General features: G+C 43.2%; 1 protein-coding gene across 2 annotated transcripts in view; it reads right to left on the bottom strand.

The window, feature by feature from the left end:
• Positions 1 to 14,917, bottom strand: part of HMCN2 (hemicentin 2) — a 179,889-nt gene that overhangs the window by 93,158 nt on the left and 71,814 nt on the right. For both annotated transcript variants that reach the window (XM_072125758.1, XM_072125759.1), the window contains exons 5-10: positions 6,671 to 6,842; positions 5,127 to 5,233; positions 1,146 to 1,266; positions 704 to 967; positions 359 to 503; positions 18 to 139 (exon numbers count right to left, since the gene is read on the bottom strand). In XM_072125758.1, the coding sequence (XP_071981859.1) occupies positions 18 to 139; positions 359 to 503; positions 704 to 967; positions 1,146 to 1,266; positions 5,127 to 5,233; positions 6,671 to 6,842 (931 nt within the window). The remainder of the gene's footprint in view (positions 1 to 17; positions 140 to 358; positions 504 to 703; positions 968 to 1,145; positions 1,267 to 5,126; positions 5,234 to 6,670; positions 6,843 to 14,917) is intronic.

Here is a 14,917-nt window from a genome sequence, read left to right as displayed (position 1 = left end):
TATTGCTGACCACTTACCTGCGATAGTCACCTGGGTCACCGCAAACCCTGCCCCTGCATTACTGATGGCCGTGCACTGATAGACGCCCTCATGGCGAGCCGATGCAGATGGGATCTGGTAGGTGGCATTACTCGATTCCCTAAAGGTTATAAGGTCAGCATCTCAGGACATTGTACAATGGGGTCATGTGTTATTCCATTGTGTAGATGACAGCGATGTGTATACAGAGGACAACACTGATTGATTGACATGTGATATGTAAGAGGCCACAGTCATACATCCCCTGCTATAGGGCTCGGGGGTCCCATATATTGCTAAGTGACCCCCAAAATCCCCACTAATACGTAATTCCACTCACATGAAGTGCAGCTCCTCTCCGAGCCTCTCTCCATCCTTGGAGAACCGCACTCTGTATGGGATATCACTGAGGACCAGGCAGGTTATGGGCAGCGCCCGCTGGTGGTAGCCCTGGATCAGCGGCACCATGGTCACTGTAGGAACAGCTGCGGGAAGAAGTAGTAACATAAATATCTGATAAAGCCCACTATAATGTAATACAATGACACTGCTGGACAGTTTGATCCCTGTGCGTCACAAGCCCTGGCCATTTGCAGACTCCAGTATCCTGGATATAAGGGATGACCCTAGTAATATCATGTAGTAGAGTAACAGGCCCGCACTCTCCTGGGTCTGTAGCGCTCACCTGGTATGATGCTGGTATACGCCACACTGGAAAGTCTCTGGAACCAGTGCCCATTGTGGTCAGTGCCATTCACTTTCATGAAGAAGCTTCCCTTGGGAGACTGGAACAGCGGCACGGTCCACAGCTGCTTGCTGCGCTTGTATGGAAGACGTTCTGCCGGCAGAGAGAAGTAGGGTTCTCCGGACATGCGCAGAAGCTCCACGTGGTTCACCTGTCCTGGAGGAGTGAGGCCCGTGCAATTGATCAGCGCTGAGATGGGGATTCCTGAATAGAAGAGGAAAAAATAAGACATCCAAATGTAATGCTATATAAGACACACTCTAAATCTTCTCTAGAACCTGCACATATTATTACCATAATCGTCATATCTGGACTGTGACAACCTCTGTCCATTACTCAGCTTGCACTTTGTATTATTGTAGGTTCCCAAATGTTCTCTTACCTTTTATTGGGCGCTCGATGACTTTCAGGGGATCTACGATGGCGGCGGTGGAGAAAGCAGCCCGGAAATCCAGGGTGCTGACCCCAGTGACTCTGACCGTGTGACGTCCACTGCTGCCAATCTGTAAGAGACAGAATATTATTATACAGCCCAGAGACGTCATCCAGGACGCAGAGCGTGGAGTCCAACAACAAGGGAGCAGTAATGTCCCCACAATACAGGTTACCCGTAGAGATGAGTGAGCATACTCGTCCGAGCAATGAGCCGTTTCGAGTACTTCGCCTGCTCGAGATCGAGCTTTCACTTAAGTATCATTTTAGTGAAGAACACAGTGAAGATGTTTCAGTACATCTGCTAACTTATCAGAAGACATGAGTACAGAAAGGTGTTCTACACAATAGTATGTGAAGAACATTGGGGCAGATTTACTTACCCGGTCCGTTCGCGATCCAGCGGCGCGTTCTCTGCGCTGGATTCGGGTCCGGCCAGGATTCATCAAGGTAGTTCCTCCGCCGTCCACCAAGTGGCGCTGCTGCGCTGAAAAGCATCCGAATGCCCTGAAATTCACCGGGCCGGACCAAGTGAAGGTAAGCGCGTCCCAAGCGACACTTTTATTGTTTTAAATGCGGCAGTTTTTTCGAATCCGTCAGGTTTTCGCTCGGCCACGCCCCCCAATTTCTGTCGCGTGCATGCCAGCGCCGATGCGCCACAATCCGATCGCGTGCGCCAAAATCCCGGGGCAATTCAGGGGAAATCGACACAAATCGGAAATATTTGGGTAACACGTCGGGAAAACGCGAATCGGGCCTTTAGTAAATGACCCCAAATATGTGTGAAGAACACATTGCAGATGTTTAACACGGGTCATTCTCATTTTTGAAGGTCCATGAATATTCCATTGCATAAAATAAACGAAGAAACAGGACTGACTTCCTTATTTCTCAATAAAATGACACATTTTATTGCAGAGCCTTGGTCCCCTTGAAATATACTTGAGTCTCCCATTGACTTCAATGGGGCTCGTTATTCGAAACGAGCACTCGAGCATCGGGAAAAGTACGACTCGAGTAACGAGCACCCGAGCATTTTAGTGCTTGCTCATCTCTAGTTACCCGCTAGCGGCATGTGTCAATGCACCATAAAGGTAGAACTGGACAGTCATAGGGTGCGATCACACATGGCGTTTTAAATCCGTTTTTGGGCCGTTTCTAAGCAGTCTGTTAAAAAACGTTTTTGAAAAACGCATGCAGTTTTTGAAACCGCAGCCATTTTTGACCTGTTTTACCAATTATCGTAATTAAAACAGGTCCAAAACAAAGTGCGTTTTTTAACGGACTGCTTAAGGGTGATGTCACACATGGCGTTTTTAGGCCGTTTTTAGTTAGTGCGTTTTCAGATCATAAAAACGCATGCGTTTTTGTCCGGTTTTCAGAATTTTCTCAATTAAAAACGGACAAAAACGCATGCGGTTTTATGATCTGAAAACGCCATGTGTGACATAACCCTAAGAACAGCCCAAAAACGGGTTTAAAACGCCACGTGTGCTGCTGGCCTAAAAGAAAAGCCTCTTTGTTGCCCATCATATCCCTTCATGCTAATCTGGAATACAGTAAATCCATCCGTAAGCAGTGAAACCAAAGTAGGGAAACATAAATATACAAAGAACATGTTCTAAACAACTTTATTGGTCCATTGTGTGTTTTGCCCGTGAACGACGCTTCCCCTGGAATTCCAAATCACTGGCAGCTGCTGCGGCGCGGCAGGTCGATGGCACAAGAGCCCTGGTCATGGTAACATGAGGGTAAATGAGGGGAGGACTCGCCACCTCTGTGTCAGGCAATTAGGACGACGCGAGGCGTCTGATGTGCAGCTTCATTAGGGTAACGAGCTGAGTCTTACAATGTTTGGGGGGAACTGACAGAGAGAAATGGAACAAAAAGCAAGAAACAATAAACACAGTCACAAGCTGAGCCTCCCCCAGACATCAAAGAGCCGGAGGGAGGCGACTCCTCGCACCTTCCAGGGGACGCTGGGTTTTATTATCTGGCAAAAAAAGACTCAAAAAGTGAGTGATGTGATGACAGATGTAACTGGAGCTCTGCTGCTATTATAGAGGCACTAGACACGTTGTCAGACTGATAGGACACATCACCCGCAGGCTGTTACCTGGACTTCTCCTTCCAAATATTACAGTGGATTTCCCCCCATAAGGGTGAAGACACACGTGGCGTTTTTAGGCCGTTTATAGTTTTTGTCAGTTTCTGATTGCGCTAATTTGGAAAAACGGACAAAAAACGCATGCGGTTTCAAAAAACACATGTGCTTTTTAAAAACAGTCCAAAAAGGGCCTAAAAACGCCACATGTGTCTTCACCCTAAGGCCGGCGCCCCACAGGGCGCTTTGTCTGCGCTTGCAAACGCAAACGCAGACAAAGTCGCGCCCACCGGGGCGGGCCTCGGCTCCATCGCATCGGCGTTTCTATTTAACGCGAAACACCGGCGGCTCGTTCCCGATCGCAGGCGTTTCCATAGAAACGCCGATGCGATCGGGCCGAGGCCCGCCCCGGTGGGCACGACTTTGTCTGCGTTTGCGTTTGCAAGCGCAGACAAAGCGCCCTGTGTGGCGCCGGCCTAAGACTGTGTTCACACAAATGTGGCCACCAGGGACAGGTCTCTTCAGGGACTTTTCATACCCCTCTGATATGATATGCTATGAAGCTGATGATAGACATATGGGGCACAGAGGGGTTTGCTGGACGGGGCTGATCTAGAGATATAATTATGTCCTGTCTAGACAGCCCTATGCCGGCTTTACATCCCGCACTGATGCACTATGCTCCCATGTTGCTTTTTTTTTTTTAGACATGTCTAGTGTATCGGCCGGGACGTTGTATGCAGCAAAAACATAGAAACTTCATGCAAATAAAAGTCTGTGTCAGCAGAGGCCATTGGAGTCTATGGGAAATGGATACCATTGTGTGGCCTCCATCCCACATCCTCTCTGATCATATACTCTGGCCGGCGGCACACGTGGTGTTTTGATGCTGTTTTTGGGTCGTTTTTAAGCAGTCCGTAAAATGCATGCATGCTTAAAATGGGTTCAAAACGCTGTGTGTGCCCCCGGCCTTTGGATGATGATTCCCCTCAAATACGTCACGTTTTTGGACCGCTTTAAAGCGTGCGTTTTCAGTCCCTTTAAAACCGCAGGCATTTTTGTATGTTTCCCATGCATTTGGCTGCTTTGAACCTCTTCATTTCTAGAAGTGTAGGCGGCTGTGAAACAGATTAAAACCAGCCAAACGCATGGGAAACGTCCAAAGGGTGGCGTTTTGCACGCGATTTTGGGCCGTTTTTAAGCAGTCCGTCAAAAAACCTGTTTATCTTAATAGATAAAGAGGATAAACCGGTTCAAAGCAGGTAAACAGTAAAAAACGGATGCATTTTAAAAATGCATGTGTTTTTAAATGGACTAAAAACGCGTGCTTAAAAACGGACCGTTTACATTCGGCCTAATTACAATGTATTAATGCATACTTTATTAAAACACAATGTTGACAGCAGTGTAATAAGGCAAACTGAAAACACACGAGTTAATGCACACAAAACGTGACTTGTGCACGCAGCCTCTGCCCGGCGGCACACGTGGCATTTTGTACTTGTTTTTGAGCCGTTTTTAAGCAGTCCGTTAAAAACGCATGCGTTTTTTCCATTTTTCCCCATTTATTATCCTATTTGGAAAAATGAACAAAAATGGAAAAAACTGAAGCGTTTTTTAAAAAAACTGATGCATTTTCAAAAACGCAAGCGTTTTGTAAAGGACTGCTTGAAAACGGGCCAAAAACGGGTTTGAAACGCCACGTGTGCCGCCGGCCTGTGGGTGTAAACAAAAAAGTTTTTATCACATTACAGCAAGCAGAGATAATAATGGATGACCAATAAAGCATAAAGCTGATGGGACGCCTTGCAGAGGAGGGTACGTTACCTTGATGACCCATATTCCAGACACACTGGGCTTCAGTCCCAACACAAGAGCTGAATTAGGGATCCGGAGCAGCTCCTCCAGCCCCCGGCTAGCGGAGAGAACTTTCCCTGCCAGGAGAGAAATGAGGGGTCAGCCGCCAAGTACACAATGAAGATTAGACATGAACATGGAGCCCGTGGGGCGGGGGGGGGGGGAGATCAGGGGAGGTTACTGTGAGATGTCACTGTTATGTTTCCCGAGTAACAGCAATGAGAGAGACAATGGAGGAGATCAGCACAATACACGGACCCCTGTAACATGGAGTACAATAATCCAAAAACTGTAGGAAGAAGAGATTGAGGGTGCGTCACACACACCGCTAGCGCTGTGCAGGGCCTTGGCCCGATCCTGTCTGTGTGTCTATAGAAACACAAGTGGTCCGGAACCAGAACCTGGTGTCTTGCTTTAAAACAATTTATGGGTGAAGACACATGTGGCGTTTTTAGGCCGTTTTTGGGCCGTTTTTAGTTAGTGCGTTTTCAGATCGTTAAAAACGCAGGCGTTAAAAAACGCATCCGTTTTTGTCTGTTTTTTCGAAATTGCGCAATTAAAAACGGACAAAACCGCATGCGCTTTCAAAAAACGGATGCATTTTTAAAAAACAGATGCGTTTTTAAAAAACGGATGCGTTTTTTAACGATCTGAAAACGCACTTACTAAAAACGGCCCAAAAACGGCCTAAAAACGCCACGTGTGTCTTCACCCTAACTGATGTTATTTGTTTAAGAGTTTCACTTTAATATTGTCTTAGAGAAGCCATATTTTGTATTGCTTAGAGAAATCATAAGGGCGCTAGTTGCGCCTAAATATGTTATGTTTTTGAATGAGAAACAATGTTGCTGAAAACGGTCAGATGTGGACTGAAAAACGAATAATGTTGAAGGTACTCGTGAGTCAATGTATAAGCTGGATGCATACCAGTAAACTGTATGTAAACTTTGTTACCACGGTTTGACCAAATAAAGCTTTTTTTTTTTTTAAAAAAAAAACAATTTAATGCAGCACACGTGGCGTTTTGAACCCGTTTTTAAGCGGTCTGTTAAAAAACAAATGTGTTTTTTGCAAACGCATCCGTTTTTGATCAGTTTTATTTAAGATAATTGGTCAAAGCGCCACGTGTGGCGCCGGCCTTGGGGTGATGCCACACGTGCCGTTTTGAACCCGTTTTTAAGCTGTCCATTAAGCTGACCGGTTTTACCAATTATCTTAATTAAAAATGGATGTGTTTTTTTTTTTAAAGCATCATGTGAAGGCGCCCTGAGGAAAGGAAATGTTGTCCTGGATAAGATCCTGGTCCCGTCACATATATAGCCATTAGCCTGTGCTATGGTATATTGGGTATATTAACATGTGAAGGTTTTGATGACTTTTTCTTCTTAACAAAAACCAATCAACCGCTCACAAATACAGAAGTACAAATAATCCACATTTTGGGTGCCATGTGGTCGCACTGCGGGCTACAGAGCAGCTATTACATGGCACGGGTCACAGCGGGTTACACTCACCTGTGGGGTCAGTGACCTCAATCACAGGCTCGGGGCCACTTAGGGAGATGGTCACTTCTTTAAGGCTTGGGTCGAAGGGAATCTCCCACTGTCTTTCCCCAGCGGATTCATGATCTGTAGACAAGAGGTGAACCTTGGACGCCTGGATCGCTTCCTCCACCCACTTCAGCACCTGGAAAAGCAGAAAGAGTCATCAATGGCCGCACCCAAAACCTGCAGATAATGCAAGCGGAACGCAGAGCATCAGCATCCAGATCTTATATATAACACAAAGGTAACACCACAACCATAGGAAGAGGGACCCCTACCATGAGAAGAGGGACCCCGGCCATCAGCAGAGAGACCCCTACCATGAGAAGAGGGACCAGAGCCATCAGCAGAGAGACCCCTACCATGAGAAGAGGGACCCCGGCCATCAGCAGAGAGACCCCTACCATGAGAAGAGGGACCCCGGCCATCAGCAGAGAGACCCCTACCATGAGAAGAGGGACCAGAGCCATCAGCAGAGAGACCCCTACCATGAGAAGAGGGACCACAGCCATCAGCAGAGAGACCCCTACCATGAGAAGAGGGACCACAGCCATCAGCAGAGAGACCCCTACCATGAGAAGAGGGACCAGAGCCATCAGCAGAGAGACCCCTACCATGAGAAGAGGGACCAGAGCCATCAGCAGAGAGACCCCTACCATGAGAAGAGGGACCCCGGCCATCAGCAGAGAGACCCCTACCATGAGAAGAGGGACCACAGCCATCAGCAGAGAGACCCCTACCATGAGAAGAGGGACCACAGCCATCAGCAGAGAGACCCCTACCATAGGAAGAAGGACCCCAGCCATCAGCAGAGAGACCCCTACCATGAAAAGAGGGACCAAAGCCATCAGCAGAGAGACCCCTACCATGAGAAGAGGAACCACAGCCATCAGCAGAGAGACCCCTACCATAGGAAGAAGGACCCCAGCCATCAGCAGAGAGACCCCTACCATGAGAAGAGGGACCACAGCCATCAGCAGAGAGACCCCTACCATGAGAAGAGGGACCAGAGCCATCAGCAGAGAGACCCCTACCATGAGAAGAGGGACCACAGCCATCAGCAGAGAGACCCCTACCATGAGAAGAGGGACCAGAGCCATCAGCAGAGAGACCCCTACCATGAGAAGAGGGACCAGAGCCATCAGCAGAGAGACCCCTACCATGAGAAGAGGGACCACAGCCATCAGCAGAGAGACCCCTACCATGAGAAGAGGGACCACAGCCATCAGCAGAGAGACCCCTACCATGAGAAGAGGGACCACAGCCATCAGCAGAGAGACCCCTACCATAGGAAGAAGGACCCCAGCCATCCAAAGAGAGACCCCTACCATGAGAAGAGGGACCCCAGCCATCAGTATTAACCACAACCTTTAGGAGACTGACCACAAGCATCAGGAGAGTGAATATGACCACATTTATCGTAGGAGTGCACCAATGCATCTGCGGGGTGAACACGTCCATTCGAATTGCAGCAATGACTATCTATCCCTATCTCTACACCCTGTATCTTCAGTATGGGTGGCCAGACCAGATGGGGAGAAGCCATAAGGATGGAGACTTGCGCCATATTAGTCCTATCTCCATCACTGTGGATGTATTGGTTGTATTACATCCTCTCTATATCACTGTGGATGTATTGGTTGTATTACATCCTCTCTATATCACTGTGGATGTATTGGTTGTATTACATCCTCTCTCCATCACTGTGGATGTATTGGTTGTATTACATCCTCTCTGCATCACTGTGGATGTATTGGTTGTATTACATCCTCTCTATATCACTGTGGATGTATTGGTTGTATTACATCCTCTCTATATCACTGTGGATGTATTGGTTGTATTACATCCTCTCTATATCACTGTGGATGTATTGGTTGTATTACATCCTCTCTATATCACTGTGGATGTATTGGTTGTATTACATCCTCTCTATATCACTGTGGATGTATTGGTTGTATTACATCCTCTCTATATCACTGTGGATGTATTGGTTGTATTACATCCTCTCTATGTCACTGTGGATGTATTTCTTGTATTACATCCTCTCTATATCACTGTGGATGTATTGGTTGTATTACATCCTCTCTATATCACTGTGGATGTATTGGTTGTATTACATCCTCTCTATATCACTGTGGATGTATTGGTTGTATTACATCCTCTCTATGTCACTGTGGATGTATTTCTTGTATTACATCCTCTCTATATCACTGTGGATGTATTGGTTGTATTACATCCTCTCTGCATCACTGTGGATGTATTGGTTGTATTACATCCTCTCTATATCACTGTGGATGTATTGGTTGTATTACATCCTCTCTATATCACTGTGGATGTATTGGTTGTATTACATCCTCTCTATATCACTGTGGATGTATTGGTTGTATTACATCCTCTCTATATCACTGTGGATGTATTGGTTGTATTACATCCTCTCTATATCACTGTGGATGTATTGGTTGTATTACATCCTCTCTATATCACTGTGGATGTATTGGTTGTATTACATCCTCTCTATATCACTGTGGATGTATTGGTTGTATTACATCCTCTCTATGTCACTGTGGATGTATTTCTTGTATTACATCCTCTCTATATCACTGTGGATGTATTGGTTGTATTACATCCTCTCTATATCACTGTGGATGTATTGGTTGTATTACATCCTCTCTATATCACTGTGGATGTATTGGTTGTATTACATCCTCTCTATATCACTGTGGATGTATTGGTTGTATTACATCCTCTCTATATCACTGTGGATGTATTGGTTGTATTACATCCTCTCTATGTCACTGTGGATGTATTGGTTGTATTACATCCTCTCTATATCACTGTGGATGTATTGGTTGTATTACATCCTCTCTATATCACTGTGGATGTATTGGTTGTATTACATCCTCTCTATGTCACTGTGGATGTATTGGTTGTATTACATCCTCTCTATGTCACTGTGGATGTATTGGTTGTATTACATCCTCTCTATATCACTGTGGATGTATTGGTTGTGTTACATCCTCTCTATATCACTGTGGATGTATTGGTTGTATTACATCCTCTCTATATCACTGTGGATGTATTGGTTGTATTACATCCTCTCTATGTCACTGTGGATGTATTGGTTGTATTACATCCTCTCTATATCACTGTGGATGTATTGGTTGTATTACATCCTCTCTATATCACTGTGGATGTATTGGTTGTATTACATCCTCTCTGCATCACTGTGGATGTATTGGTTGTATTACATCCTCTCTATATCACTGTGGATGTATTGGTTGTATTACATCCTCTCTGCATCACTGTGGATGTATTGGTTGTATTACATCCTCTCTATATCACTGTGGATGTATTGGTTGTATTACATCCTCTCTATATCACTGTGGATGTATTGGTTGTATTACATCCTCTCTATATCACTGTGGATGTATTGGTTGTATTACATCCTCTCTGCATCACTGTGGATGTATTGGTTGTATTACATCCTCTCTATATCACTGTGGATGTATTGGTTGTATTACATCCTCTCTATATCACTGTGGATGTATTGGTTGTATTACATCCTCTCTATATCACTGTGGATGTATTGGTTGTATTACATCCTCTCTATATCACTGTGGATGTATTGGTTGTATTACATCCTCTCTATATCACTGTGGATGTATTGGTTGTATTACATCCTCTCTATATCACTGCGGATGTATTGGTTGTATTACATCCTCTCTATATCACTGTGGATGTATTGGTTGTATTACATCCTCTCTGCATCACTGTGGATGTATTGGTTGTATTACATCCTCTCTATATCACTGTGGATGTATTGGTTGTATTACATCCTCTCTATGTCACTGTGGATGTATTGGTTGTATTACATCCTCTCTGCATCACTGTGGATGTATTGGTTGTATTACATCCTCTCTATATCACTGTGGATGTATTGGTTGTATTACATCCTCTCTATATCACTGTGGATGTATTGGTTGTATTACATCCTCTCTATATCACTGTGGATGTATTGGTTGTATTACATCCTCTCTATATCACTGTGGATGTATTGGTTGTATTACATCCTCTCTATATCACTGTGGATGTATTGGTTGTATTACATCCTCTCTATATCACTGTGGATGTATTGGTTGTATTACATCCTCTCTATATCACTGTGGATGTATTGGTTGTATTACATCCTCTCTATGTCACTGTGGATGTATTGGTTGTATTACATCCTCTCTATATCACTGTGGATGTATTGGTTGTATTACATCCTCTCTATATCACTGTGGATGTATTGGTTGTATTACATCCTCTCTATGTCACTGTGGATGTATTGGTTGTATTACATCCTCTCTGCATCACTGTGGATGTATTGGTTGTATTACATCCTCTCTATATCACTGTGGATGTATTGGTTGTATTACATCCTCTCTATATCACTGTGGATGTATTGGTTGTATTACATCCTCTCTATATCACTGTGGATGTATTGGTTGTATTACATCCTCTCTATGTCACTGTGGATGTATTGGTTGTATTACATCCTCTCTGCATCACTGTGGATGTATTGGTTGTATTACATCCTCTCTATATCACTGTGGATGTATTGGTTGTATTACATCCTCTCTATATCACTGTGGATGTATTGGTTGTATTACATCCTCTCTAGAGATGAGCGAACATGCTCGTCCGAGCTTGATGCTCGGTCGAGCATTAGGGTACTCGAGACGGCTCGTTGCTCGGACGAGTATTTCCCCTGCTCGAGATCGAGCATTTAATTAAAAAAAACACAGTGAAGAACAATGAAGAATAGAATAAAAACAGTGAACACAGGATCATTTAAGATAAAAACACAGTGCAGAACACAGTGCAGAATAGATTACAGATGTTCGGCACATCTGCTTACTTGTCGGGAGATACGCGCGGAACGGCGCAAACAAAATAGCATGTGAAGAACAATATATATGTGTGAAGAACACATTGCAGATGTATTTAAACATCTGCAATGTGTTCTTCACACACATATATATTGTTCTTCACATGCTATTTTGTTCGCGCCGTTCCGCGCGTATCTCCCGACAAGTAAGCAGATGTGCCGAACATCTGTAATCTATTCTGCACTGTGTTCTGCACTGTGTTTTTATCTTAAATGATCCTGTGTTCACTGTGTTCACTGTGTTCACTGTTTTTATTCTATTCTTCACTGTTCTTTACATCTGCTAACTTGTCGGGAGATAATATACGCGCGGAACAGTGAAGAATAGATCGCAGATGTTTGCAAATTATCAGAAGACATTATTTTTCAATTAAATAACACATTTTATTCCTGAACCATGGTCCCTTTGAAAAATGCTCGGGTCTCCCATTGACTTCAATGGGGCTCGTTACTCGAAACGAGCACTCGAGCATCTGGAAATGTTCGGCTCGAGTAACGAGCACCCGAGCATTTTAGTGCTCGCTCATCTCTAATCCTCTCTATATCACTGTGGATGTATTGGTTGTATTACATCCTCTCTGCATCACTGTGGATGTATTGGTTGTATTACATCCTCTCTATATCACTGTGGATGTATTGGTTGTATTACATCCTCTCTATATCACTGTGGATGTATTGGTTGTATTACATCCTCTCTATGTCACTGTGGATGTATTGGTTGTATTACATCCTCTCTATGTCACTGTGGATGTATTGGTTGTATTACATCCTCTCTATATCACTGTGGATGTATTGGTTGTGTTACATCCTCTCTATATCACTGTGGATGTATTGGTTGTATTACATCCTCTCTATATCACTGTGGATGTATTGGTTGTATTACATCCTCTCTATATCACTGTGGATGTATTGGTTGTATTACATCCTCTCTATGTCACTGTGGATGTATTGGTTGTATTACATCCTCTCTATATCACTGTGGATGTATTGGTTGTATTACATCCTCTCTATATCACTGTGGATGTATTGGTTGTATTACATCCTCTCTATATCACTGTGGATGTATTGGTTGTATTACATCCTCTCTATATCACTGTGGATGTATTGGTTGTATTACATCCTCTCTATATCACTGTGGATGTATTGGTTGTATTACATCCTCTCTATATCACTGTGGATGTATTGGTTGTATTACATCCTCTCTATGTCACTGTGGATGTATTGGTTGTATTACATCCTCTCTATATCACTGTGGATGTATTGGTTGTATTACATCCTCTCTATATCACTGTGGATGTATTGGTTGTATTACATCCTCTCTATATCACTGTGGATGTATTGGTTGTATTGTATTACATCCTCTCTATATCACTGTGGATGTATTGGTTGTATTACATCCTCTCTATATCACTGTGGATGTATTGGTTGTATTACATCCTCTCTATAGGGATGTAGTCATCCTCTCTGCATCACTGTGGATGTATTGGTTGTATTACATCCTCTCTATGTCACTGTGGATGTATTGGTTGTATTACATCCTCTCTAGTTGTATTACATCCCACTGTGGATGTAATGGTTGTATTACATCCTCTCTATATCACTGTGGATGTATTGGTTGTATTACATCCTCTCTATATCACTGTGGATGTATTGGTTGTATTACATCCTCTCTATATCACTGTGGATGTATTGGTTGTATTACATCCTCTCTATATCACTGTGGATGTATTGGTTGTATTACATCCTCTCTATATCACTGTGGATGTATTGGTTGTATTACATCCTCTCTATATCACTGTGGATGTATTGGTTGTATTACATCCTCTCTGCATCACTGTGGATGTATTGGTTGTATTACATCCTCTCTATGTCACTGTGGATGTATTGGTTGTATTACATCCTCTCTATATCACTGTGGATGTATTGGTTGTATTACATCCTCTCTATATCACTGTGGATGTATTGGTTGTATTACATCCTCTCTATGTCACTGTGGATGTATTGGTTGTATTACATCCTCTCTATATCACTGTGGATGTATTGGTTGTATTACATCCTCTCTATATCACTGTGGATGTATTGGTTGTATTACATCCTCTCTATATCACTGTGGATGTATTGGTTGTATTACATCCTCTCTATATCACTGTGGATGTATTGGTTGTATTACATCCTCTCTGCATCACTGTGGATGTATTGGTTGTATTACATCCTCTCTATATCACTGTGGATGTATTGGTTGTATTACATCCTCTCTATGTCACTGTGGATGTATTGGTTGTATTACATCATCTCTATATCACTGTGGATGTATTGGTTGTATTACATCCTCTCTATGTCACTGTGGATGTATTGGTTGTATTACATCCTCTCTATATCACTGTGGATGTATTGGTTGTATTACATCCTCTCTATATCACTGTGGATGTATTGGTTGTATTACATCCTCTCTATATCACTGTGGATGTATTGGTTGTATTACATCCTCTCTATGTCACTGTGGATGTATTGGTTGTATTACATCCTCTCTATGTCACTGTGGATGTATTGGTTGTATTACATCCTCTCTATATCACTGTGGATGTATTGGTTGTATTACATCCTCTCTATATCACTGTGGATGTATTGGTTGTATTACATCCTCTCTATATCACTGTGGATGTATTGGTTGTATTACATCCTCTCTATATCACTGTGGATGTAATGGTTGTATTACATCCTCTCTATGTCACTGTGGATGTATTGGTTGTATTACATCCTCTCTATGTCACTGTGGATGTATTGGTTGTATTACATCCTCTCTATATCACTGTGGATGTATTGGTTGTATTACATCCTCTCTGTCACTGTGGATGTATTGGTTGTATTACATCCTCTCTATATCACTGTGGATGTATTGGTTGTATTACATCCTCTCTATGTCACTGTGGATGTATTGGTTGTATTACATCCTCTCTATATCACTGTGGATGTATTGGTTGTATTACATCCTCTCTGCATCACTGTGGATGTATTGGTTGTATTACATCCTCTCTATATCACTGTGGATGTATTGGTTGTATTACATCCTCTCTATATCACTGTGGATGTATTGGTTGTATTACATCCTCTCTATATCACTGTGGATGTATTGGTTGTATTACATCCTCTCTATATCACTGTGGATGTATTGGTTGTATTACTTCCTCTCTATATCACTGTGGATGTATTGGTTGTATTACTTCCTCTCTATATCACTGTGTATGTATTGGTTGTATTACATCCTCTCTATATCACTGTGGATGTAT

Source organism: Engystomops pustulosus, chromosome 9, assembly GCF_040894005.1.
Source record: "Engystomops pustulosus chromosome 9, aEngPut4.maternal, whole genome shotgun sequence".
Classification (NCBI taxonomy): Eukaryota; Metazoa; Chordata; class Amphibia; order Anura; family Leptodactylidae; genus Engystomops; species Engystomops pustulosus.
This window is presented reverse-complemented; position numbering and strand designations above follow the sequence as displayed.